This window comes from Humulus lupulus, chromosome 3 (assembly GCF_963169125.1).
Source record: "Humulus lupulus chromosome 3, drHumLupu1.1, whole genome shotgun sequence".
NCBI lineage: Eukaryota > Viridiplantae > Streptophyta > Magnoliopsida > Rosales > Cannabaceae > Humulus > Humulus lupulus.
In genome coordinates, this window is record NC_084795.1 from 278,700,690 (window position 1) to 278,725,919 (window position 25,230).

Sequence of the window (25,230 nt, forward strand, 5' to 3'; positions counted from 1 at the left end):
CAAACAAAGCAATATAGTTAAGTGAAGTGTTGAACCTACATGGACTGCCTACTAACTACCAATAATTAATCTTTATTTCTAATTGATTTAAGAAGATCAAATTTCAGAAATTACTAAACAAACTAAATGAAATAAGTATCAAGAACATAAAAGAACTCAAATAATAAAATTCTAATTCAATGGATTAAATATAGGGTTATCAATTTCATCAACTATTCACCTATAAGCGCCACAACCCTAAATTGATTGCACAGTGGCTCAAATTGCTCAAATAATAGTGTCGCAACTCAAAAGTCCAGTGCCGCGACCGTCATTCAACCCAACTTTTGCCTTCTCTGTCTTCCACAGAGTCGCGGCCCTAATAGTGTAGCGCCGCAGCTCAAAATTATTATTATTTTTCAAAATTTTCCTTTTCAATCTTGAGAACCTCGTCGAAGGCCAAAATCAATCCAGCAGAAATCTCTTACACTTTTCTTTCTCCAATTTAGGCATTTTATGCTCAGAATCCCAAGATATCTCCATAATTTAGTCCATTTATCCATTCCGCATAGGTTCCTGGAAACATTAGCAAACACAAACATCATACTGCACAAACATAACTGAAAATGCATATAAATTCCATAAAAATTCTCTCCAAAATACTATAAAAACTATCCTAACTAAAGGCCTCTGAAACAAGTCAGATTATAGTTCTACAAAACATTTTGGTAAGGTTAAGTTTTGATAATATTTGCAAATTGGCTTTCGACGTTGATCCGAATTATCTTGGCATAGATGGAGCAACACTTTAGATAGGCAAAGTAACAAGGTCGTCGTTCCTAACTGAGCACGAAGTAAGATCCCCTTTCTTCGTGTCATGGAAAGGTACAATATCAATTGGGTCATTGAAATAGTCCTTACTAGCTCCACCTATGGAGATGGATATGATGTTCGCATCAATGGAGATTGATTGTTGGAAAGCTAACCCGCTCTCGATGAGATCCGACAATCGACCAACAAAACCAAATCCAGCAGCACCATCGACAGAAGAAGAGGAAGAATACAAAATATTGTAGCGTCGAAAAAAATATAGCATGTATAAAATTGTATATATTAATATTCATAATACACTAAAAAGATTTTTACAATAACAAAAATATTAACATAAAAATTATAAAATTTCCATTGACAACAATAATTAAAAAAAACTTAACACTAACTATAGCTTATTTGTTAAAAAAATTATTTGAAAATTAAAATTGTTTGTACAGATTTTTTTTTGAAATTGTGACTAAAAATAATACAATTTAACTAAAACACTAACAATGGCTACTTAGAGGGTTTGACTCCTTAATTAAAAAAGATATTTTTTGTTTTGAAAAGCTAAAAACAGTTTTTTGAAAACAAATAGAGATGTTTGACATTATTTTTAGAAAACAATTTTAAAAACAAAGTTATAAAACACAAAAAATTTTGAGAACAACAAAAAATTATTTTATGTTATTCTCAATTTTTTTTTTCACATCACTTTTTTAATTATTATTATCTCACATTATTTATTCTCACATCAATTTATCTCTCGCCATTTTATCTCTTTTCACTTTCTATCTTCACATTTTTTTCTCTCATTATTTCTTATCATCTTATTTTCTCTCTCATGTGTTATTATCTCATCCTTTTATCTCTCATTACTTACTATATCATTTGTTCTCTCATCACTTTCTTTCTCTTCATTTTCTCTCTCATCATTTTACCTCTCATTACTTGTAAACTTTGTTTAAAACAAATTCATATTTACGATTATATCCCTCCGTATTTTTGTAATTTTTTCCAAATTCCGTATTTTTTTGTAAAAACTAAGGTATTTTTGTAAACTTCCCTTTAGATTTTTAACACTTTCTTCAGCCCGTGAGAAAGCCCAATTTGATGAGCCCAATCAATACTAAGTCCGTCTACCTTCCAATTCCATCTCTTTCTTCCTCAACTCACCTCATTCTCAATCCTTCCGACTCGATCTCTCTCTGTCTCCGTCAGCCTCCGCTTCAGTCTTTCTTTCTCCTTCACTCAGAATTTTTCAGCGACTCCGCTTTGCCAAACTTTTCCTTTCAGACTAGGCCAAAGGTACTTTCTTGGACCTGATTTATGTTAATTTATCTTGTATTGTGATTGTTAGAACTGCTCTCGCTCTCTCTCTCTCTCTCTCTCTCTATAAATATATATTAATGTTCTAAGAACTAAGTTTGAATTTTGTGTAGTGTGCTGTTTGGACTTTGGAGAATTACTTAAACATATGTATGTATTGTGTTGTGTGCTGCCTGCTCTGGGGATTAAATCTGTATATTGTTTTCTAATTGTTAGATGGAGATAGATAGTAAGACACCATCTGTGAAAACCCTTCAATCTTCTGCTAGTATATATATATATATAAATAGAATTACAACTAAAACTAAAACACAAATGGGTTATACTACGATGCATCCCACAAATTTTCATGTACTCATCCTTTTGAGTTCATAATTTATGTGCCTTCAGATTAAAAAAAAAACTTTAAATTCACTTCAATTGATGTTATAGAGTACTGATAAGTAGACTTTTTTTTTTTTTTTTTTTAATTTTCTTGGAAAATGCAGGTGAGGTGACTATAAAGCTCAAATCTTAGCCAGCGACATTTAAATCTGCGGACTTGGGTGAGCTAATAGCGAAGAAACGTCGTCTTTTCCAATCTCTGAAATCGAACTCATTTCTTGAAGATTCTCACCATCGTTCTCAAACCGGTTTGTTCTAATTTCTTTTACATCTTAACCTTTCTTCATATTTTCCTAATTATTCATGGTTGTTTAATCTTTTACCCAAACCCCATTAAAGGTGGCATATCAATTATGTTCCTAAATTCTATTTCATTTGTCTGAAGATTCAGATCTTGATGAATCGAAATTGTTGGTGTTTCATTCAGATTTTGAGATTTTTGAACAAAGCTTCTTGGACTTACATTCATGGATGCCAAGGCTGCAAAAACTGCTAGGGAATCTCTTGACCTAGCGTTTCACCTGTCCAATATGCTCGACACAGGGCTTGATCGTCACACACTTTCTGTGCTCATTGCTCTCTGCGATTTGGGTCTCAACCCTGAGGCTTTGGCTGCTCTCGTCAAGGATCTCCGGACAGAAACCATGTCCTCTTCTTCATCTCAGACTTGAATTGAACAGGTTTCTTCATTTACATTACACCAACAAAACCATTTCCCCCCTTTTGCTTGTGTGAATACTGAACCCCATTTGCTTATTATGTTAATGGTGACCAGAATTGGGAAATGAATTTGAGAGTCGATTAGAATTTCCCAAGGAGTTGTCAATGTCATAGATTGGTTGAAAAACAAGAATGACTTTTTCTTTTTTTCCCTCTTCCTAATGAGAGGTGGTTTTGTTGAATTAATAGTTTATCAAAGATCTTAAACTTCATAGCTGTTCTATATTAGCTTGTTCTGTACACAAAAACAAATTGCGCTGGCAAAAACAACTTTCACTAGCGCATTTGGTGAATTGCGCCGGCAAAAGTCATTGTTTTTGCCAGTGCATTTCATAAATATATATATATGTATTTATATAGAGATAGAGAGGAGATGAGCGAAATTAAAATCACAAATCAACTAATATACCATTAATAAACGTTCATAATAGACCATTTAGAACACATCCTTGACACAAACTTAAAAATTCAAGTTACATCCAAACAAAAATTACAAACTTAAAATCTAGTTACTACTATTCAATATTACTACTAATAATACTACACACTATACTTCACCTTAGCCACGAAGAAACCTCCAATGGCTGCCACTGCAAAGCCAACCACCATGAGCCATGGACCGATGCTTCCATTCTCTCCGCCGGCTCCATTCACCACAATCTCAGCTAGAACATTCTCGTTTCCGCCCGCTCCATTCACCCCAACCTCAGTTGGAACTAGCTCCGGGACGTTGGATGATTTGGCTACCGCATTTAGAGGCTCACGATACTCAGCACTCTGACTTGGGAAGTTGGTTTTTCTTGGTATGGCCACTTGATTTGGAGTCATTTTTGGTCTCTAGACTTTTTTTTTTTTTTGAAAGAAGATGACAGAAATGAAAGTAACAGGGGTTTGTGCATGTATATATATATAGATAGGAGGGTATTTTGTTTATTTTATATTTGTTTGCTTAAAAGATGGAAGAAATGAGAGTAATGAGGGTTTGTGCATGTATCACTACAAGAAACAACGTTTGCGCCGGCAAAAACAACTTTCATCGGCGCATTTAGTGAATTGCGTCGGCAAAAGTCATTGTTTTTGCCAGTGCATTTCAGAAATATATATATGTATTTATATAGAGATAGAGAGGAGATAAGCGAAATTAAAATCACAAATCAACTAATATACCATTAATAAACGTTCATAATAGATCATTTAGAACACATCCATGAAACAAACTTAAAAATTCAAGTTATATCCAAACAAAAATTACAAACTTAAAATCTGGATACTACTACTCAATATTACTACTAATTATACTACACTCTACTTCACCTTAGCCACGAAGAAACCTCCAATGGCTGCCACTACAAAGCCAACCACCATGAGCCATGGACCGATGCCTCCGTTCTCTCCGCCGGCTCCATTCACCACAATCTCAGCTAGAACATTATCGTTTCCGCCCGCTCCATTCACCCCAACCCCAGCTGGAACTAGCTCCGGGGCGTTGGATGATTTGGCTACTGCATTCGGAGGCTCACGATACTCAGCACTCTGACTTGGGAAGTTGGTTTTTCTTGGCATGACCACTTGATTTGGAGCCATTTTTTGTCTCTGAACTTTTTTTTTTTTAAAGAAGATGGCAGAAATGAGAGTAACGGATTTGTGCATGTATATATATAGATAGGAGGGCAAAAACAATGACTTTTGCCAGCGCAATTCACCAAATGCGCTGGTGAAAGTTGTTTTTGCCTGCGCAATTCCGAATTGCGCCGGCAAAAACGTTGTTTCTTGTATTGATACATGCACAAACCCTCGTTACTCTCATTTCCGCCATCTTCTTTTAAACAAATAAATATAAAATAAAATAAACAAAATGCCCAAAATACCCTCCTATCTATATATATACGTGCACAAATCCCCGTTACTCTCATTTCTGCCATCTTCTTTCAAAAAAAAAAAAAGATTCAGAGACCAAAAATGGCTCCAAATCAAGTGGCCATGCCAGGACATACCAACTTCCCAAGTCAGAGTTCTGAGTATCGTGAGCTTCCGAATGAGGTAGCCAAATCATCCAACGCCCCGGAGCTAGTTCCAGCTGGGGTTGGGGTGAATGTAGCGGGCGGAAACAATAATGTTCTAGCTGAGATTGTGGTGAATGAAGCCGGCGGAGAGAACGGAGGCATCGGTCCATGGCTCATGGTGGTTGGCTTTGCAGTGGCAACCATTGGAGGTTTCTTCGTGGCTAAGGTGAAGTATAGTGTAGTATTATTAGTAGTAATATTGAGTAGTAGTAACTAGATTTTAAGTTTGTAATCTTTGTTTGAATGTAACTTGAATTTTAAGTTTGTTTCAAGAATGTGTTCTAAATGATCTATTATCAACGTTTATTAATGGTATATTAATTGATTTGTGATTTTAATTTAGCTTATCTCCTCTCTATCTCTATATAAATACATATATATATTTCTGAAATGCACTGGCAAAAACAATGACTTTTGCCGGCGCAATTCACCAAATGCGCCGGTGAAAGTTGTTTTCGGAATTGCGCCGGCAAAAACGTTGTTTCTTGTAGTGATACATGCACAAACCCTCGTTACTCTTATTTCTTCCATCTTCTTTTAAGCAAACAAATATAAAATAAACAAAATACCCTCCTATCTATATATATATATACATGTACAAACCCCCGTTACTCTCATTTCTGCAATTTTTTTTTTTAAAAAAAAATAGTCCAGAGACCAAAAATGACTCCAAATCAAGTGGCCATGCCAAGAAAACCAACTTCCCAAGTCAGAGTGCTGAGTATCGTGAGCCTCCGAATGCGGTAGCCAAATCATCCAACGTCCCGGAGCTTGTTACAGCTGAGGTTGGGGTGAATGGAGCGGGCGGAAACGAGAATGTTCTAGCTGAGATTGTGGTGAATGGAGGCATCGACTCATGGTGGTTGGCTTTGCAGTGGCAGCCATTGGAGGTTTCTTCGTGGCTAAGGTGTAGTATAGTGTGTAGTATTATTAGTAGTAACTAGATTTTAAGTTTGTAATTTTTGTTTGGATGTAACTTGAATTTTTAAGTTTGTGTCAAGGATGTGTTCTAATTGAACGTTTATTAATGGTATATTTGTGATTTTAATTTCGCTTATTTCCTCTCTATCTCTATATAATTACATATATATATATATTTCTGAAATGCACCAGCAAAAACAATGATTTTTGCCGGCGCAAAAACGTTGTTTCTTGTAGTGATACATGCACAAACTCTCATTTCTGCCATCTTCTTTTAAACAAACAAATATAAAACAAAATACTTTCCTATCCATATATATATATACATGCACAAACTCCCGTTACTCTCATTTCTGCCATCTTTTTTAAAAAAAAAGTTCAGAGACCAAAAATGGCTCCAAATCAGGTGGCCATGCCAAGAAAAACCAACTTCCCAAGTCAGAGTGCTGAGTATCATTAGCCTCCGAATGCGGTAGCCAAATCATCCAACGCCCTGGAGCTAGTTCTAGCCGAGGTTGGGGTGAATGGAGCGGGTGGAAACGAGAATGTTCTAGCTGAGATTGTGGTGAATGGAGCCGGCGGAGAGAACGGAGGCATCGGTCCATGGCTCATGGTGGTTGGCTTTGCAGTTGCAGTCATTGGAGGTTTCTTCGTGGCTAAGATTTTAATATATATGGGCTGTTTGCATATGATTATCATAATGAGTTAATCATAATTATGTAAAAGGAAAAAAACAACTAATTTTATGATGCATTAATTTTAGAATTGCAGATAGTTTGAATATCCCTATTATCAATACCAAACGAAATATCACAATAGTTATAAGCCTCGTTTCTGTTCTAGGGTTTTAGAAATTAGTCATGGAGCACGACAATGGTGACTTGGAGCACGAGGTCAAGACCAACAAGCACAAGGGGATGCATGATAAGCCCAAGCCTTGGGATGATGACCCCAACATTGATCGTTGGAAGATTGAGAAATTTGATCCCTCTTGGAACGAAGGGGGCATGCTCGAAGTCTCCACCTTGTTCCCTCAGTACTTAGGTAATTTCTTTTCCCTGTCTTCTTTCTTGTTTGTTTTCTCATAAAATGTGGGTAAACTAAGCCAACTCAAAGCTTTAGCTAGGGTTTCATCGGTGGATTGTTTTAGGATCTGAATATACTTTTTTTCAAATCCTAGTCACACACATATATATATATATATACACACACACATTCAATATTATTGTAATGTTATAATGTTTTGATGAATATTTGAACTAGAAAAATTTAGTTTGGATATGTTGCACTTTCTCATGCGACATGAACTTATTTATTGTCTCGCTTAGAAAAATATTTGCAGGAAATTTGGCCTAAGGTGAAGTCTGCTTTGAAAGACCATGGTGTTTCGTGTGAACTAAATTTGGTAAGTCATTGAAGTAAAGAGCGTTTAAAATCACTTTTTTTTTCTTTTAAATTTTGCCCATTAGTAGTTATTGACAAACCATATATGAGAATATTTGTGCTGATGTGGTCTTTATGATTAGGGTTCTGATAGACCTCCTATCACTTTTGTATACACTAGGAGGGGTAAGAGAGGAAAAGGCTCGGGGTAAGTACTGACCAAGAGGTTAGAACCACAAAGTAGAGGTAGTTATATGAGGAATAATTGGGTGGGAGTGGGGTACAGGGGAATTCTGTGTAGACCACAATATAAAAAGGGTAGAAGAGATATTATTGGCCAGGCTGGAATTGGTATTTTGTAACCTCTTTTGGGAGAGACCAGGCTCTCGAACACCTGGGTATCAATACAATTGAATTTCTTCATCATTTCTGCATTTATTTTCACTTTTATTTGCTTTTGTTCTTGCTATCTGGGCGATTAGAGATAGGAAAATCCTATCAAATTGGTATCAGAGCACTCGATCAGCATGGGGCCGAAGAAGGATCTGCAAACGGAGGTTTTGGAAGAGAGGGTTGAGCTCTTGCAGGCAGATTTCAGACGCGAGTTGGAAGAGTTAAGATCTGAGTTTCAGCACCTTCCGAAGGAGCTGGAGTTGATGAAGACAGAAGTTCTACGACTGCCGGCAATGGAGAAGAAGATGGATTTTGTGGTGGCACATTTGGCTCAGTTATTGCAGTCTTCGGGGAAACCAGTGGGGGACTCGTTGGCCATGAATTCCGACCGGCAACGTCGGGCACTAGAAGAGGAGACCTGTTCAGGAGCTCGAACAGCTCAACAGGGGGCACGACATCCTTCCCCAGCGCCTCCGATCATTGGGGAGCCGTCCAACCCACATCCAGAACCTCAACAGCAGTCATCGGAGTACACATATGGAGGGGGACAAAATTTTGGATAGGATTACAGACCACCTCGAATGGAATTATCGTTGTTTGCGGGGGAGAACCTGGACGGATGGATTTATCGCACTGAACGATATTTTCTTCTGATGCACATGATAGAACAACAGATGTTGGAGACGGCGATAATTAGATTGGACGGTGATGCACTAACTTGGTTTCAGTGGGAGAATCAACGCCGACCGATTACATTGTGGGCTAACTTGAAACAGCAAATACTGCTTCGTTTCCGAGCGTCTCCAGTGGGTTCAGTGTCGGAGGAGCTGCTGTCCGTGACCCAGACGTCCACCGTGCGTGACTATCGTTTACGTTGGGAGATGCTGGCTTCTTGGGTCCCTGATGTGCCCGACCACGTGCTTGAGGGCAGCTTCGTTCGTGGGCTCAAAGAGAGTATCAAAGCAGCCCTGCATATCCTCCAGCCCGTGGGCCTATCCAATATCATGGATACGGCCCAGAGAATAGAAGAAGGGCATCAATTAATTTAGACGGGCCAGCCCATTAGATCTGGGTTTGCTAAACAAACCCTAAGCCCCATTACATTACCCAGAAACACACAGCCACCCTTCCTAGCCAAGCCGCCCCTTTCATCTCCGACTACCCTTTCTTCTCAGGCGACGGCGCCGACCAGCAACAGCGTTACTCAGGCGCCGAAATCCTCCTTCCGACGGTTAACCGAGGCTGAGTATCAAGATAAACGAGCACGTGGAGTTTGCTTCCGCTGCGATAAAAAATTCCACTGAGGCCATGAGTACGAGCAGAAGTTTCTCCACGTATTGTTACTCGCGGATGACGAGGACTCGATGCAACTGGAGGAATCGCCACCCCCATCGCCAGATTCGGGAGAACTTTGTGGCACTGAAGAGACGCTGGCCACCCTTTCTCTAAACTCTCTGGTGGGTATTTCATCAACTCACACAATGAAATTAGTGGGGCATATCGGGCAACGACCAGTAACAGTTTTGATTGACAGTGGTGCAACCCACAATTTTATTTCTACAGCGATTGTTTCAGCAGTGGGAATCCCTATTATAGCTACAACTTGTTACGGGGTTCTCTTGGGTACGGGGGGCAAGGTCCGAACGGAAGGGATTTGTGCGCAAGTAGAGCTTGATTTGGGAGCATTGCGAGTTGTCACTGATTTTTTGCCGCTGGAACTCGGGGGTGCGGACGTGATACTCGGTATTAAGTGGCTGGAAACGCTTGGTAATATGCAGGTTAATTGGAGGACAATGGTCATGAAGTTTGAGATGGCGGGGTCGTGGATTACGTTACAAGGCGACCCTAGTTTATGCAAATCTCCAATTTCCCTTAAAGCAATGATATTATCAGTCGAACGAGAAGCGCAAGGATATTGGGTATAGTTTGGAGAGCTAGCAGCCGAACCAGCCAGCGAAAAATAGCCACTGCCTTTAGCAGTAGTAGCAGTCTTACACGAATTTCAGTCCGTTTTTGATATGCCAGCGGATCTCCCACCTTTGAGGGCTCGCGAACATGCGATTCTTCTAAAAGAAGGCACGGGTCCAAACTCCGTTCGGCCATACCGTTATGCTCAAGTTCAAAAGGATGAGATTGAGTGTTTAGTCGCTGAAATGCTCCAAGCCGGAATTATACAGCCAAGCACCAGTCCATTTTCTAGCCCGGTATTGCTCGTTAAAAAAAAAGATGGCAGCTGGCGTTTTTGCGTGGATTACAGGGCTCTAAATCGTGAAACAGTGGCTGATAAGTTTCCGATTCCAGTCATAGATGAGTTATTGGACGAGCTTCATGGGGCACAAGTCTTTACTAAGTTGGATTTGAAGTCGGGATACCATCAAATTCGAGTCAAGGCAAGAGATATTGAGAAGACAGCTTTTCGTACACATGAAGGGCATTTAGAATTCCTAGTCATGCCTTTTGGGCTAACCAACGCCCCGGCAACGTTTCAAGCTCTCATGAATGAAGTTTTTCGAGATTTCTTGAGGAAGTTTGTACTGGTTTTTTTTTATGATATTTTGATATACAGCCCGTCCTTGGAAGACCATGTGCATCACTTAATTTTGGTCATGGACCGTCTCCGTCACCACAAGCTATTCGCTAATCGAAAGAAGTGTATGTTCGCTCAAGCACAAGTGGAGTATTTGGGTCATGTGATTTCAGCAAATGGGGTGGCTGCCGACCCTAACAAAGTGGCTGCAATGGAGGCGTGGCCCACTCCTAAATCCATCAAGGAGTTGAGGGTTTTTTTGGGACTTACGGGGTATTACCGTAAGTTTGTACAAGGTTATGGGAGCATCGCTAAGCCGCTGACGGATCAGCTTAGAAAAGATTCTTATGGGTGGACTCAAGAAGCCGATTCGGCCTTCCTTCAATTAAAAAAAGCGATGTGTTCAGTACCGGTGTTGGCCTTATCAAACTTTTCAGTTCCTTTTGTGTTGGAAGCAAATGCGTCGGGGGCTGGTTTAGGGGCTGTTTTGATGCAAAATGGGCGCCTCGTCAGATTCTATCATCGCGAGCCCGTATGAAGTCCATTTATGAGAGGGAACTCATGGCAATCGTGCTGGCTGTTCAAAAATGGAGACCCTATTTGTTGGGACGCAAGTTTTTGGTGAGGACAGATCAACGCAGCTTGAAGTATTTGTTGGAGCAAAGATTAGTGGCTCTAGAGCATAAAAAATGGCTTACAAAACTGCTGGGATATGATTTTGACATCTAGTATAGACCGGGGTTAGAGAATAAAGCGGCTGACGCCTTATCCCGCCTACCTTGCGAGGCTGCTTTAGCTGCCATTTCAGTTCCAAATGTGGTGTCAATTCCAGATTTAACAGCGCACACAGAGGTAGACCCTTTTCTTTCTAAAATAGCGAAGGAGTTGCAGGAGGGGCAGCAAGTGGCTGGTTATTCTTTGGTGCACGGCTGTCTGAAATTTAAGGGGCGATTAGTCATACCGGCCTCTTCCCCTTTCATTCCATTATTGTTACAAGAGTATCACATCAGTGCAGTAGGGGGACATTCGGGGGTGTTTAAAACTTTTCAGCGGATAGCGGCTGATTTATATTGGCAAGGAATGCGAAGGGACGTTCAAAAGTTTGTTGCTGAATGTGCAATTTGCCAGCAAAGTAAGTATCTAGCTCAATCACCGACAGGTTTGCTTCAGCCATTGCCCATTCCAGACCAAGTTTGGGATGATATTTCCATGGATTTCATTGAGGGGCTGCCGAAATCGAATGGGTTCGACTCCATCTTTGTAGTGGTGGACCATTTGAGTAAATATGCGCATTTTATACCCCTACGGCATCCATTTACAGCGACTACCGTCGCTGCCAGTTTTGTTAGCGAAGTTGTCAAACTTCATGGTGTCCCACATTCCATTGTTTCAGATCGTGACAAGGTGTTTCTCAGCTTGTTTTGGAAGGAGCTATTGAGATTGCAGGGAGCAAGTTTAAAGGAGAGTACAGCTTATCATCCCCAATCGGATGGACAGACGGAGGTGGTAAACTGCTGCTTGGAGACTTTTTGACGCTGTTTTATCAGCTCAAAACCGAATCAATGGGCCAAGTGGATATCTTGGGCAGAGTATTGGTACAATACTTCCTTTCATTCGGCTGCTGGAATGACACCATTCAAAGCCCTTTATCACCGAGACCCCCCGCCATTGGTACGTTTTGAACCAGCCAGTACAAAGTATCCGCTGTGGAGCAAGCACTAAGCGACAGGGACAACGTTTTGGAGCTATTAAAACAGAACCTACATCGGGCCCAGCAGAAAATGAAGGTACAGGCCGATAAGAAGAGACGGGAGGTGCATTTTGAGGTGGGGACTTTTGTCTATGTCAAGTTGAGGCCATATAGGCAGCGAACTGTGGCCAAGCGGATTAATGAGAAGCTGTCACCACGATACTTTGGCCCTTTCCAGATTTTAGAACGCATTGGTGCGGCTGCCTACCGTCTCCGGCTCTCTCCCGATGGCACAATCCACCCGGTTTTCCATGTTTCGCTGCTAAGGACAGCGCTGGGACCAAATCAGCACCCTACCAAGCTCCCTCTAGAGTTAATGGCGGAGGTGGAATGGATTTTGAAGCCAGAAGAAGTCTTGGAGTTTCGGCCAGGAACTCAGAAGGAAGCACCGCAGGCCTTGATCAAGTGGATGAACATACCAGAATGTTATGCAACTTGGGAGGACTTTCGTGTGATTCAAAAGTAGTTTCCAGACTTTCACCTTGAGGACAAGGCGAAACTGGTGGCCGGCGGTATTGATAAACCTCCTATCACTTTTGTATACACTAGGAGAGGTAAGAGAGGAAAAGGCTCGGGGTAAGTACTGACTAAGAGGTTAGAACCACCAAGTAGAGGTAGTTATATGAGGATTAATTGGGTGGGAGTGGGGTACAGAGGAGTTCTGTGTAGACCACAATATAAAAAGGGTAGAAGAGATATTATTAGCCAGGCTGGAATTGGTATTTTGTAACCTCTTTTGGGAGAGACCAGGCTCTCGAACGCGTGGGTATCAATACAACTGAATTTCTTCATCATTTCTGCATTTATTTTCACTGTTATTTGCTTTTGTTCTTGCTGTCTGGGCGATTAGAGATAGGAAAATCCTATCAGGTTCACTGATTTATTTATTTGAATAAGAAATGGCACTGGTGTACTATTATGGTTTAGAACTAAGATTACACCCAAAGGAGTTTGTAAGCACTAACAAACTTCACCAAGTTTATCACTGAAATTACAAATCAGGCAGCATCAAAACATAGATACTTTACAACAAATCTTCGCCCCCTGATGCATTATCGACAGATTTATTTAATTGTAATAGTTGATTTATTGCGGTTTTATATTTGTTGATCAGGTTGACGGTTCCATGACAGTTACAACTACCAGAAAGACTAAAGACCCATACATAATTGTCAAGGCTAGGGATCTTATTAAGCTTTTATCAAGAAGTGTGCCCGTAGCTCAGGTACAAATTACCATGTTTTTGTTATTTGTGTTTGCAATTCCACTATAGGTTTTTGAATTAGGTAATTTTTAACTATGTTGTTGCAAAGGGTACCTTTAATGGTATTCACTTTGAATAATCATCTTTAAAATTTCAATGCAGGCTATAAAAATACTGAATGATGAAATGCAGTGTGATGTCATCAAGATTGGAGGTTTGGTTCGCAATAAGGTGAGCAATTTATATGTGTAAATTTTTTCTTGCTCATAGTGTGTATGTTAAAATTGTTTGTAATAATTGACTTTTTTTTTATTTCTGAAAGAAACAACTGCTGTAGTGCACAGTGTATGGTTAAAATCTACAGTAGACATTTGAAGAAAAACATCTTAATAAGACTGATGCAAGGTTCTTAGTCTCGTTTTGGACAAAAATCAATTGGCTGTGCCTAATCTTAAAAGGTCGTTTTAATTTGAGGTCCTTCTGCGGTGATCATGACCTTGTCTTTTTTAGGTATTGTTAGTAAAACAGATATGTATTTATCTCTCTTTTCTTGGAATTATATTTAGTTGTTTAGATCTCCCAGAAGTTAAATTTTCTACTTAATTTTTACGAATCAGGCACTTAGTTGTGTTTTACGTCTCTGTTGGTGAAGTCATAGCCAGTTTTATTAAAATTTAATACTGTGAGGTTGGAAGGTGTAACACAAAGGATGTTAATGCCCAAGCAGGAAAGCAATACTAGACTAAAGTGTTAATAAATTTGTTCTATAAGGTAATGGATCAGTTAGAACATGTAGTCTTCAAAAGCCGGCATGCAGTTTGCTCCCACAAGGTCTCAGGTTTGTGTCCCTCTTGGGTACCTTTATGGCAATTGCTATATTTTTCTGGTTCCAAGTATTGTAAGATCTAGCGGGGAGCCTAGTTAAAAAAAAATCACCTTTCATTTCTATTAGTAGTCTTCAAACTCAAAGTATTTTCAACATTGTGCCCACCTTAGATTAATTACTTAGGGATATTGTTTAGGTGTGTAGTCTGATGACATGCAAAAATATTATAGTTGAAGTTATGCAACATTGTATGTAATATGGATTCCTTTCATGGATAATGCTCTCTTTCTTTCTCTCTACTGGCTATGAGGGAAGTGCAAATTTTTTAAATACTAACAGACCTCAAAATTAATTTAATTAGCGGTTGGTGGTGTAATTGTATGCAGGAACGGTTTGTTAAACGAAGGCAACATCTTATAGGTCCCAATTCTTCCACTTTAAAGGTGTGTTTATTTATTTTAATATGATATGTTAGCTACTATTCTGTAGTTAAAAATAAAGTATATTATCTGTTATTTTTTGAATAGACGATAATTATTAGAGATGCTTTTCAATACTGGATACACTTATTTGACCCATTTTTAATGGCTTGCAGGCACTTGAAATACTAACTGGATGCTATATTCTGGTTCAAGTAATTATCCAATTTCCCTTTTCTTTCATGTGTCCTATGCCAAGACGCATATAATTTATAAAATGACTTTTTTTTTTATGTTGATGCTAAATGAATAGGGGAACACTGTTGCTGCCATGGGCTCATTTAAAGGTTTGAAGCAAGTTAGGAAGATAGTGGAAGATTGCATTCAAAATAAAATGCATCCCGTGTACCATATTAAGGTACGTATCTCGGTATTTATTATTAATATTATAGACTTTTTTCTCTGTACTCAACCTCTCTTGATTCTCATTTGTAGATCCTGATGATGAGGAAAGAGCTTGAAAAGGATCCTGCTCTTGCAAATGAAAATTGGGATAGGTTTCTTCCCAAATTTAAGAAGTAGGGCATATTCACTCTTTGTCGTCTTTTTTTCTTTTTTTGGTGATTGTATTTTTATTTACCAAAGTTATTTACTCCTTTTGTTTGTTTAGGAAAAATGTTAAGCAAAAGAAGGTTAAAAGTAAAGAGAAGAAACCATATACACCATTCCCCCCTCCTCAACAACCTAGCAAGGTGCGTATTTACTATTCGATTCCTGAAAGAGTTTCATAGCGTTGTTCTTTTTGTATGTTTCTACATTACAAGATGCAGTGTATAAAGCCAGTAATCTGCATGAAATTGGTAAAACTTGATGTCATTCCATTCCACTTCCTTTTCTATTTCTTTTTTCTTCTCGTATGAGCAATCTTCTTATACAAGTTTTTGATTTAATGAAATTGTTTTTTGTCCTTGATTATCATGTGATTTTTTTTCTTTGCTTGCTAAAATTATGATACTTGATATTTCTTCGACCTTTATTGTTATTGCTATTATCTACATATTTGATGAATGTAATATTTAAGAGATTTGTGTTTCATTCCCCTTTTTCTTTTGCCTTTGATTTGAATGTGAGTTTTGAACTACGAGGTTCATCTTTGTGGATTGTTGAAACTGTAAATGAGTCGTTTTGAGAATTATGAGACTAAGAAGATATGCACTAGAAATATATGGCTCTAGTTGGGAAGTTCTCTCTCTCTATATAAATCTAAGTTGTAAGGACATCTATTGTAGTCGTCAGCCAGAGCAAACATGGTTCAGGTTATGTAACAACTTATCTGAATAATCAACCCTTTTTACATTTTTTAATCCGAACTTACAGTAGTGGAAGCTGATCATGTAAGTCTTCTGGCTGAAAAAAAAAAGTACTAGTTTGAATATAACACCTTGTGGTGCAATATTCATACAAAATGTACAAGTATATTTCCATTTTTCCTCTCTGAGGTACTCATTAAGATTCTTTGCTTGAAGTCAAACCTTTACTCATTGTCCTCTTCTCTCTGGACCATGGTCTGGTCATGTGATAGTCAACACGTGCCATGTGCTTTATGTCTCAACCCTGCAACACCGTTGCTATCATGAGATAGAGATAGAAATATAGAGGCATGTGATATCCTCGAAACATGTATCATGTATATATGATGCCCATTCTCATGTGAGCTTTAGTATTTTCCTTTGTCTTTTATACTCATTTAGTGGTCAAATGAATGGTTATGAACTTGGGTTGTTTTTCGTTGACATAGTTTCGTTTCTGTTTGCATGACCAGTTTGGAAATATGTAATCTACCAATTCAATTGGGGGGTGAAAATTAGTATTATTGTATAATGATTAGAGGTGACAAGAGAGGTGGAGATTTTAGGAGAAGTGGGTATGTTTTGAATGATTTTGATGGAACTGTGGTCAGATGTGGGGTGGCTGCTGTGAATAGAACATACCAACATTATGTTTACTAGAACTGTACCAAAGCATCTTAACCAAGCTGTCGTTAATGATAATCTTTGATACACTTTAATCCAAACCCATTCTATAAAGTGAAAAATAAAATTACAAATCAAAACAATCATGATCTCTCTCTCACCTCATCTCACCAAATCAAAAACCTTAAACTAAGTTCCAAAAACCAATTAAAGGACAAAAACCAAAACCCAACAAAAGAATAAACAAAACACAGAGAATCAGGGCCATGTCCAAGATACTTCTTTTCTTTCCACAAGGACAAGGACTTGGGATCACATGGTGTCACTAACTTTAGCTCATCTACCTTACTTTACTTTATCATTCAATTACAAAAAACACAGAATAAGTATTCCCACAAGATTAAAGGAGACCCCATTTGGATGAAGAAACTTATATATATCCTTTTAATTTATCATCATCCTTTTTTACTAAAGGAAATAAAAAACCATCCCAAGAAAAATATCAAAAACGCCTATGATGTTAAGAGGGGACTATTTATATATTATATCATATCATATATAACAATAACAGTAATAATAACAGCATAAAGATCCTATTAGCCAAACTGCTTGCTTTTCCTGTTAACAATAACAGTAATAATAACAAAAATGGTTACCAAAAGCATTTTTATTTTATAAAAATTAAAAAACATAAAACAAAAATTTTACCAAACGCAACCTACATTTTTCATTGTCTTAACTCATTAAGAGTATTTAAGTCATTTTAGGTGAATTTGAGGTTATTTTTGTGAGAAACATTAGTAAGGGTATATGTTTAGTAATAAGGAACTTACGGGGGGTTATTTATTGGAGTTTTCCAATGACTCTTGAGACATTTAATTAAAGGAAAATTCTTTGGTGCACCCCTCCTGTTTTCCGCACGCAAATAATTTTAATATCAATTTTTTCCGCACGCAAATAATTTTAATATCAATTTTTTTTATATGTTGGTGTATATTGTAGTTATATAAGATATCTCACAATTTTTTTTTAGATATTTTGAATAATTTATTGTATTGTCTTGTTCAAACAATTTGTTGCATGTATTTTTTTAATTATTATTCGCATGTGAAACTTCTTGTTTGAACCCTCTTTTAGACATTGTAAATTATGAATTTAATAACTATAATCTACACTATTACATAAAAAAAATTGAGATGAAAACTATCAACGTGCCAAAAACATGAGGAGGTGCATCGTAAAAATACTCTTAACAAAAAATAAAAATAAAAAGATTTAGGAAGTTTCTTTAGTGCACCCCCTTGTAGGGCTGTGCATAAATTTTTACAACCTGCCCAAACTTGCTCGAAAAAACCACAAAAAAACGCAACCCGAATAAACCGACAAAAATTTAAACTGCACAATTGTTACATTGGATGGGTTAAACATAATTAACAACCCGCCCAATATAACCTGATTTATCCAATTAAAAACTTACTATTTTTTTAATACATTTACATATATTAATTAAATTTATATATATGTATATAATTTTAAAAAACCCTAAGTTATACGATTACTAAGTTTGCTTCTGCGTCTGCCTCCTTCTTTCCCCTTTCTTTCTTGGTATGTCGATGTTGTTGCTCTCTCCTCTCTCGACTTTCTCTCAAGTTCTCAACTTTGCAGAGCACTAGGTAGGCAGTCCATTTTGTCTCTCCCTCCGACCTCCCTTCTCTTCAGTTCAACGCCTCTCTCCACGCTCTTCTCTCTCGTCTCCGGTAGCATAAGTGCAGGACTCCGTCTTCGACGGCAACGCGACTTCGACTTTGGCAACAACAAACAGGTACCATATCTCTTCCAATCCATTCTCGCATTCTCTGAGTTTTTGTGGCAGAAAACTTGATTAATCTTTGGTGTTTCGCTGCTGCAAGTTTCTTAATTTTTGAGGGTTTCACTGCTGCAAATGTCTTGCATTCTCTGATTTTTTTATGGCAAAAAAATTGATTAAGTTTTGGATGTATTATTGCTGCAATTGTCTTGATTTTTCTGTGTATTTTCACTACTGTAAATGTCTTAATTTTTAGGTGGTTTACCGCAGCAAGTATCTTGCATTTCTAATTCTTTTATGTGGCAAAAAACTTGATTAAGGTCTCATTTTTTATGTGTACCCACTCTAAGTTTTTTAATGTATCTTCTCTTGGGGAACATATAGATTTCCATGAATCATTCTTACTTTTAGTTATTTATTTGCTTTGGATACAATCTTTGGATGAGCATTGAGAAAAATGTAATCTGAAAAAAAAAAAATCATTCAAATTTCGGTTTGGGCGGGTTGGACTCGTGCTTAATTTTTTCTATATGTCTTTGAAACAAATTGTTTAAACTTTGTTTTCAATATTGTAAATTATTGAGAATTTAAAAAAAATTATAAAATATTTAAATAATTACAATATTTACCGATATATAAAAAATTAGAATTAAAACTAAAACTAAAACACAAATGGGTTATACTATGATGCATCCCACAGAATTTTCATGTACTCACCCTTTTGAGTTCATAATTTATGGGCCATCATATTAAAAAAAAAACTTTAAATTCAATTCAATTGATGTTATAGAGTACTGATAAGCTGACTTTTTTTTTTAATATAAATCTGCAGACTTGGGTGAGCTAATAGCGAAGAAACGTTGTCTTTTCCATTCTCTGAAATCGAACTCATTTCTTGAAGATTCTCACCATCGTTCTCAAACCGGTTTGTTCTAATTTCTTTTACATCTCAATCTTTCTTCATATTTTCCTAATTATTCATGGTTGTTTAATCTTTTACCCTAACCCCATTAAAGGTGGCAGAACAATTATGTTCCTAAATTCTATTTCATTTATCTGAAGATTCGATTGATTTATAGCTTTCTAATCAGATTCAGATCTAGATCTTGATGAATCGAAATTGTTGGTGTTTCATTCAGATTTTGAGATTTTTGAACAAAGCTTCTTGTACTTACATTCATGGATGCCAAGGCTGCAAAAACTGCTAGGGAATCTCTTGACCTAGCGTTTCACATGTCCAATATGCTTGACACAGGGCTTGATCGTCACACACTTTCTGTGCTCATTGCTCTTTGCGATTTGGGTCTCAACCCTGAGGCTTTGGCTGCCCTCGTCAAGGAACTCCGGACAGAAACCATGTCATCTTCTTCATCTCAGACTTGAATTGAACAGGTTTTTTCATTTACATTACACCAACAAAACCATTTCCCCCCTTTTGCTTGTGTGAATGCTGAACCCCATTTGCTTATTATGTTAATGGTGACCAGAATTGGGAAATGAATTTGAGAGTCTGAGTCGAATTTCCCAAGGAGTTGTCAATGTCATAGATTGGTTGAAAAACAAGAATGACTTTTTCTTTTTTTCCCTCTTCTTAATGAGAGGTGGTTTTTTTGAATTAACAGTTTTTCAAAGATCTTAAACTTCATAGCTGTTTTATATTAGCTTGTTTTGTACACTACAAGAAACAACGTTTTTAGAATTGTGTCGGCAAAAACAACTTTCACCGGCGCATTTGGTGAATTGCGCTGGCAAAAGTCATTGTTTTTGCCGGTGCATTTCAGAAATATATATATATATATATGTATTTACATAGAGATAGAGAGGAGATAAGCGAAATTAAAATCACAAATCAACTAATATACCATTAATAAACGTTCATAATAGATCATTTAGAACACATCCTTGAAACAAACTTAAAAATTCAAGTTACATCCAAACAAAAATTACAAACTTAAAATCTAGTTACTACTACTCAATATTACTACTAATAATACTACACACTATACTTCACCTTAGCCACGAAGAAACCTCCAATGGCTGCCACTGCAAAGCCAACTACCATGAGCCATGGACCGATGCTTCCGTTCTCTCCGCCGGCTCCATTCACCACAATCTCAGCTAGAACATTATTGTTTCCGCCCGCTCCATTCACTCCAACCTCAGCTGGAACTAGCTCCGGGGCGTTGGATGATTTGACTACTGCATTCGGAGGCTCACGATACTCAGCACTCTGACTTGGGAAGTTGGTTTTTCTTGGCATGACCACTTGATTGGGAGCCATTTTTGGTCTCTGCACTTTTTTTTTTTTTGAAAGAAGATGACAGAAATAAGAGTAACGAGGGTTTGTGCATGTATATATCTTTAGATAGGAGGATATTTTGGGCATTTTGTTTATTTTATTTTATATTTGTTTGTTTAAAAGAAGATGGCAGAAATGAGAGTAACGAGGGTTTGTGCATGTATCACTACAAGAAACAACGTTTTTGCTGGCGCAATTCCAAATTGCGCCGGCAAAAACAACTTTCACCGGCGCATTTGGTGAATTGCGCCAGCAAAAGTCATTGTTTTTGTCGGCGCAATTCACCAAATGCGCCGGTGAAAGTTGCTTTTGCCGGCGCAATTCTAAATTGCGCGAATTGCGCCGGCAAAAACGTTGTTTCTTGTAGTGATACATGCACAAAGTCTCGTTACTTTCATTTCTGCCATATTCTTTTAAACAAACAAATATAAAATAAAATAAACAAAATGCTCAAAATACCCTCCTATCTATATATATATATACATGCACAAACCCCCGTTACTCTCATTTCTGTCATCTTCTTTTAAAAAAAAAAAGTTCAGAAACCAAAAATGACTTCAAATCAAGTGGCCATGCCAAGAAAAACCAACTTCCCAAGTCAGAGTGCTGAGTATCGTGAGCCTCCGAATGCGGTAGCCAAATCATCCAACGCCTCGGAGCTAGTTCAAGCTGAGGTTGGGGTGAATGAAGCGGGCGGAAACGAAAATGTTCTAGCTGAGATTGTGGTGAATGGAGCCGACGGAGAGAACGGAAGCATCGGTCCATGGCTTATGGTGGTTGGCTTTGCAGTGGCAGCCATTGGAGGTTTCTTCGTGACTAAGGTGAAGTATAGTGTGTAGTAATATTGAGAAGTAGTAACTAAATTTTAAGTTTGTAATTTTTGTTTGGATGTAACTTTAATTTTTAAGTTTGTTTCAAAGATGTGTTCTAAATGATCTATTATGAACGTTTATTAATGGTATATTAGTTGATTTGTGATTTTAATTTCGCTTATCTTCTCTTTATCTCTATATAAATATATATATTTCTGAAATGCACCGGCAAAAACAATGACTTTTGCCAGCGCAATTCACCAAATGCGTCGGTGAAAGTTGCTTTTGCTGGCGCAATTACAAAAACGTTGTTTCTTGTAGTGATACATGCACAAACTCTCGTTACTCTCATTTCTGCCATCTTCTTTTAAACAAACAAATATAAAATAAAATGCCCAAAATACCCTCCTATCTATATATATATATACATGCACAAACCCCCATTACTCTCATTTCTGCCATCTTCTTTTAAAAAAAAAAATGTTCAGAGACAAAAAATGACTTCAAATCAAGTGGCCTTGCCAAGAAAAACCAACTTCCCAAGTCAGAGTGCTGAGTATCGTGAGCCTCCGAATGCAGTAGCCAAATCATCCAACGCCCCGGAGCTAGTTTCAGCTGAGGTTGGGGTGAATGGAGCCGGCGGAGGCATCGGTCCATAGCTCATGGTGGTTGGCTTTGCAGTGGCAGCCATTGGAGGTTTCTTCGTGGCTAAGGTGAAGTATAGTGTGTAGTAATATTGATTAATAGTAACTAGATTTTAAGTTTGTAATTTTTGTTTGGATGTAACTTGAATTTTTAAGTTTGTTTCAATGATGTGTTCTATTATGAACGTTTATTAATGGTATATTAGTTGATTTGTAATTTTAATTTTGCTTATCTTCTCTCTATCTTTAATGGTAGACTATATCTTTCTCGTGATGTTGTCTTTCAAGAAGACTGTTTTCCCTCCCGCACCAATACACTTCCTGCTGTATCTCCTCCTCATTCGGTCTCACCACTCCCTTCTGCTCATCCTCCCCACTTTCCTGTGTCTTTACCTCAACTAGACCCTCCCACTATTTCCCCTTCCTGTCCGTCTCTTGCCCAGCCCCTTCCCCAAGCTTCACCATGTCTTGACAGCCCAATTTCTGCTCCAATACTGCCCAGCTCATCCCCTAATCCCACCACTTCTGTCCAATTGTTTAATACTTCTGATAATGTACCAAATGTTATTTCTTCTACTGTCCCTACTAATACTTTTGCAGGCACTAATGATCATTCAATGGTGACTCGCTCTAAGGCTGGTATTCGCAAGCCGAGGGTGTTCATTGCTACTAAGGAGCCACGGTCAGTCCAAGATGCTCTATGTTCCCCACATTGGAAAGAGGCTATGGCTCTTGAATTTGCAGCCTTGCAACGCAACCACACTTGGTCACTTGTTGATCTTCCACATGGCCGAACCCCTATTGGCTGCAAATGGGTTTTTAAGGTCAAGGAGAAGCTTGATGGGACTGTTGACAAGTATAAGGCTCGGCTGGTCGCAAAGGGTTTTCATCAACAACATGGTTTTGACTTCACCGAAACATTTAGTTCTGTTGTGAAGACAGTTACAATTTGGGTGGTGTTGACTATTCCTTTGGCAAAAGGATGGCAGATTCGACAATTGGATGTTGATAACGCCTTTTTAAATGGTGATTTGAAAGAAGAAGTCTACATGGTACAGCCGCCTGGGTTTGAGAATCCTCATATGCCCTATCAAGTTTGTAAACTTCATAAGGCCCTTTATGGTCTTAAACAAGCACCACGAGCGTGGTTTGACAAGCTTTCTACTGCCTTGTCCGCCAAAGGTTTTACTTCTTCAAAGCTGATTCTTCTCTGTTTGTTTGTTCTACAACCAGTCATTGTACATATGTTCTAGTTTATGTTGATGACATCCTTGTCATGGGCAGTTCTTCATCCTTCATTTCACAGCTAGTTTCAGATCTTCATAAGGAGTTTTCTTTGAAAGATTTAGGTGATATCAACTATTTTCTGGGCATTCAAGTAACTCACACAGCCGCTGGTTTTCATTTATCTCAACGCAAATATGTTCAAGATCTTCTTTGTAGGACCAAAATGCAAGAGGCCAAATCTCAAGCCACCCCAATGAATGCGGGACTCAAGCTATCTACCTATGGCAGCGACCCTGTAAGTGATCGCTCCTTGTATCGCTCTATTGTTGGTGCCTTACAATATGCTACTGTCACACGCCCCGAAATTGCATATAGTGTGAACAAAGTCTCAATTCATGCACAATCCTCTTGAGTCTCACTGGATTGCTGTAAAAAGGATTCTGCGTTATCTGGCTGGTTCACTCGATTATGGTATTCATCTTCAACGCCCAACGCAGCTTGTTCTTGAAGCATTTAGTGACGCTGATTGAGCTAGTGATCCTGATGATCGTCGTTCTACAACCGACTTTTGTGTATATTTTGGCGGTAACTTAGTTGCTTGGCAATCTAAGAAACAACATACCATTTCTAGATCCTCTACCGAAGCTGAGTTTCGCAATCTTGCCTCTGTTGTGACCGAGATAGCTTGGATTCAATCATTGCTTTGTGATCTTCACATCACTACTCGGCCTCCTCCCCTAGTTTGGTGTGACAATCTGAGTTCCGTAATGCTTGGAGCAAATCCCATTCTCCATGCCAGGACCAAACATATTGAGATTGACCTCTATTTTGTTCGTGACAAGGTGCTTCAAGGCAAACTTAGTGTTCGTCATGTTCCTGCTATTTCTCATATTGCAGACTGTCTCACTAAGCCATTATCCATCACTCGTTTCTCTGTTTTACGTGACAAACTCAGTGTTGTTTCTTTGAACACGCTGAGTTTGAGGGGGGCTGTTAGGGATATAGAATTAGTTCATTAGTTAAGCCTAATTCTGTTTTTCTTATTCCAGCTCTTGTAACTAATTTCCGTTACAACAGAGTAAACTCTGTATATGTTTTGGCACCTTGTATATAAGGGCATTTTATGCCTTTTATTCAATATACAGAAATTCATACAGAAACGTCTTCTTTCCTCTTCTTGATTTTATAACAGTTTTCAATGAGTGTTTGTTTCATTAGTTGTGCAATGTTCTTTTAAAAGTAACCAAAATATACATAATTATGAAACAATATTCAACTTTAATGTTAAAATACTTTTCAAGTTATAGCTGCAACTGGTAACAAAAGGTTTTACCTGCAATACTCTAATTTATTGTATGATTGTACTTCTTTTCTCCATAATTAATCTTATTCTTAGCACTTTTATTCTGAAAAAAACATTAAAAAACTTATTTAAGTTTGGAAAAAAGAATAACTTTTGCAACTTTTGCTGCCTAATTTTTTTATCAATTCTTTCCGTTTCATTTTTTTTTTTTTGAGAAAAGGCAATTATATATATATATGGTGATGTTTGACAAAATGACTTTTTTAATGTCATTTTTAAGAATAGCCCTCTTAACATTCCGGACATACTCAATACGAATTAAGATCTCATGTCAGATTATTGTGTCTCATAGTGTGTCTAACCAATATAATTTTGACACCTCATATTACTAGGGGAGGTGTCAGTTTTATAATGAAAGGAAAATTTAATGAGGTGTTAGTATTATATTGGTTGG

At 37.9% G+C, this 25,230-nt stretch overlaps 3 protein-coding genes across 4 annotated transcripts; all 3 read left to right on the forward strand.

The window, feature by feature from the left end:
- The first annotated feature begins 1,953 nt into the window (after positions 1–1,953).
- On the forward strand, positions 1,954–7,253 carry LOC133824519 (mitotic-spindle organizing protein 1B-like). 2 transcript variants are annotated; one of them, XM_062257410.1, is made up of 4 exons: positions 1,954–2,100; positions 2,610–2,753; positions 2,933–3,185; positions 7,053–7,253. In XM_062257410.1, the coding sequence occupies exon 3, from the start codon at positions 2,973–2,975 to the stop codon at positions 3,174–3,176; it is 204 nt and encodes a 67-aa protein (XP_062113394.1). In that variant the 5' UTR covers positions 1,954–2,100; positions 2,610–2,753; positions 2,933–2,972; the 3' UTR covers positions 3,177–3,185; positions 7,053–7,253. The 2 variants fall into 2 exon arrangements, with proteins under 2 accessions (XP_062113394.1, XP_062113393.1); XM_062257409.1 differs by lacking the exon at positions 7,053–7,253 and having other exon boundaries at positions 2,933–3,446.
- On the forward strand, positions 7,070–19,779 carry LOC133824517 (KRR1 small subunit processome component homolog). The gene is made up of 12 exons (XM_062257407.1): positions 7,070–7,253; positions 7,538–7,614; positions 13,377–13,487; positions 13,629–13,697; positions 14,679–14,735; positions 14,888–14,926; positions 15,025–15,129; positions 15,207–15,289; positions 15,382–15,463; positions 18,350–18,506; positions 19,324–19,416; positions 19,631–19,779. Exons 1-10 carry the CDS (start codon positions 7,070–7,072, stop codon positions 18,359–18,361), a joined length of 819 nt encoding a protein of 272 aa, XP_062113391.1. The 3' UTR covers positions 18,362–18,506; positions 19,324–19,416; positions 19,631–19,779.
- On the forward strand, positions 19,671–24,786 carry LOC133824520 (mitotic-spindle organizing protein 1B-like). The gene is made up of 2 exons (XM_062257411.1): positions 19,671–19,883; positions 22,847–24,786. Exon 1 carries the CDS (start codon positions 19,671–19,673, stop codon positions 19,872–19,874), a length of 204 nt encoding a protein of 67 aa, XP_062113395.1. The 3' UTR covers positions 19,875–19,883; positions 22,847–24,786.
- The last annotated feature ends 444 nt before the right edge of the window (positions 24,787–25,230 follow it).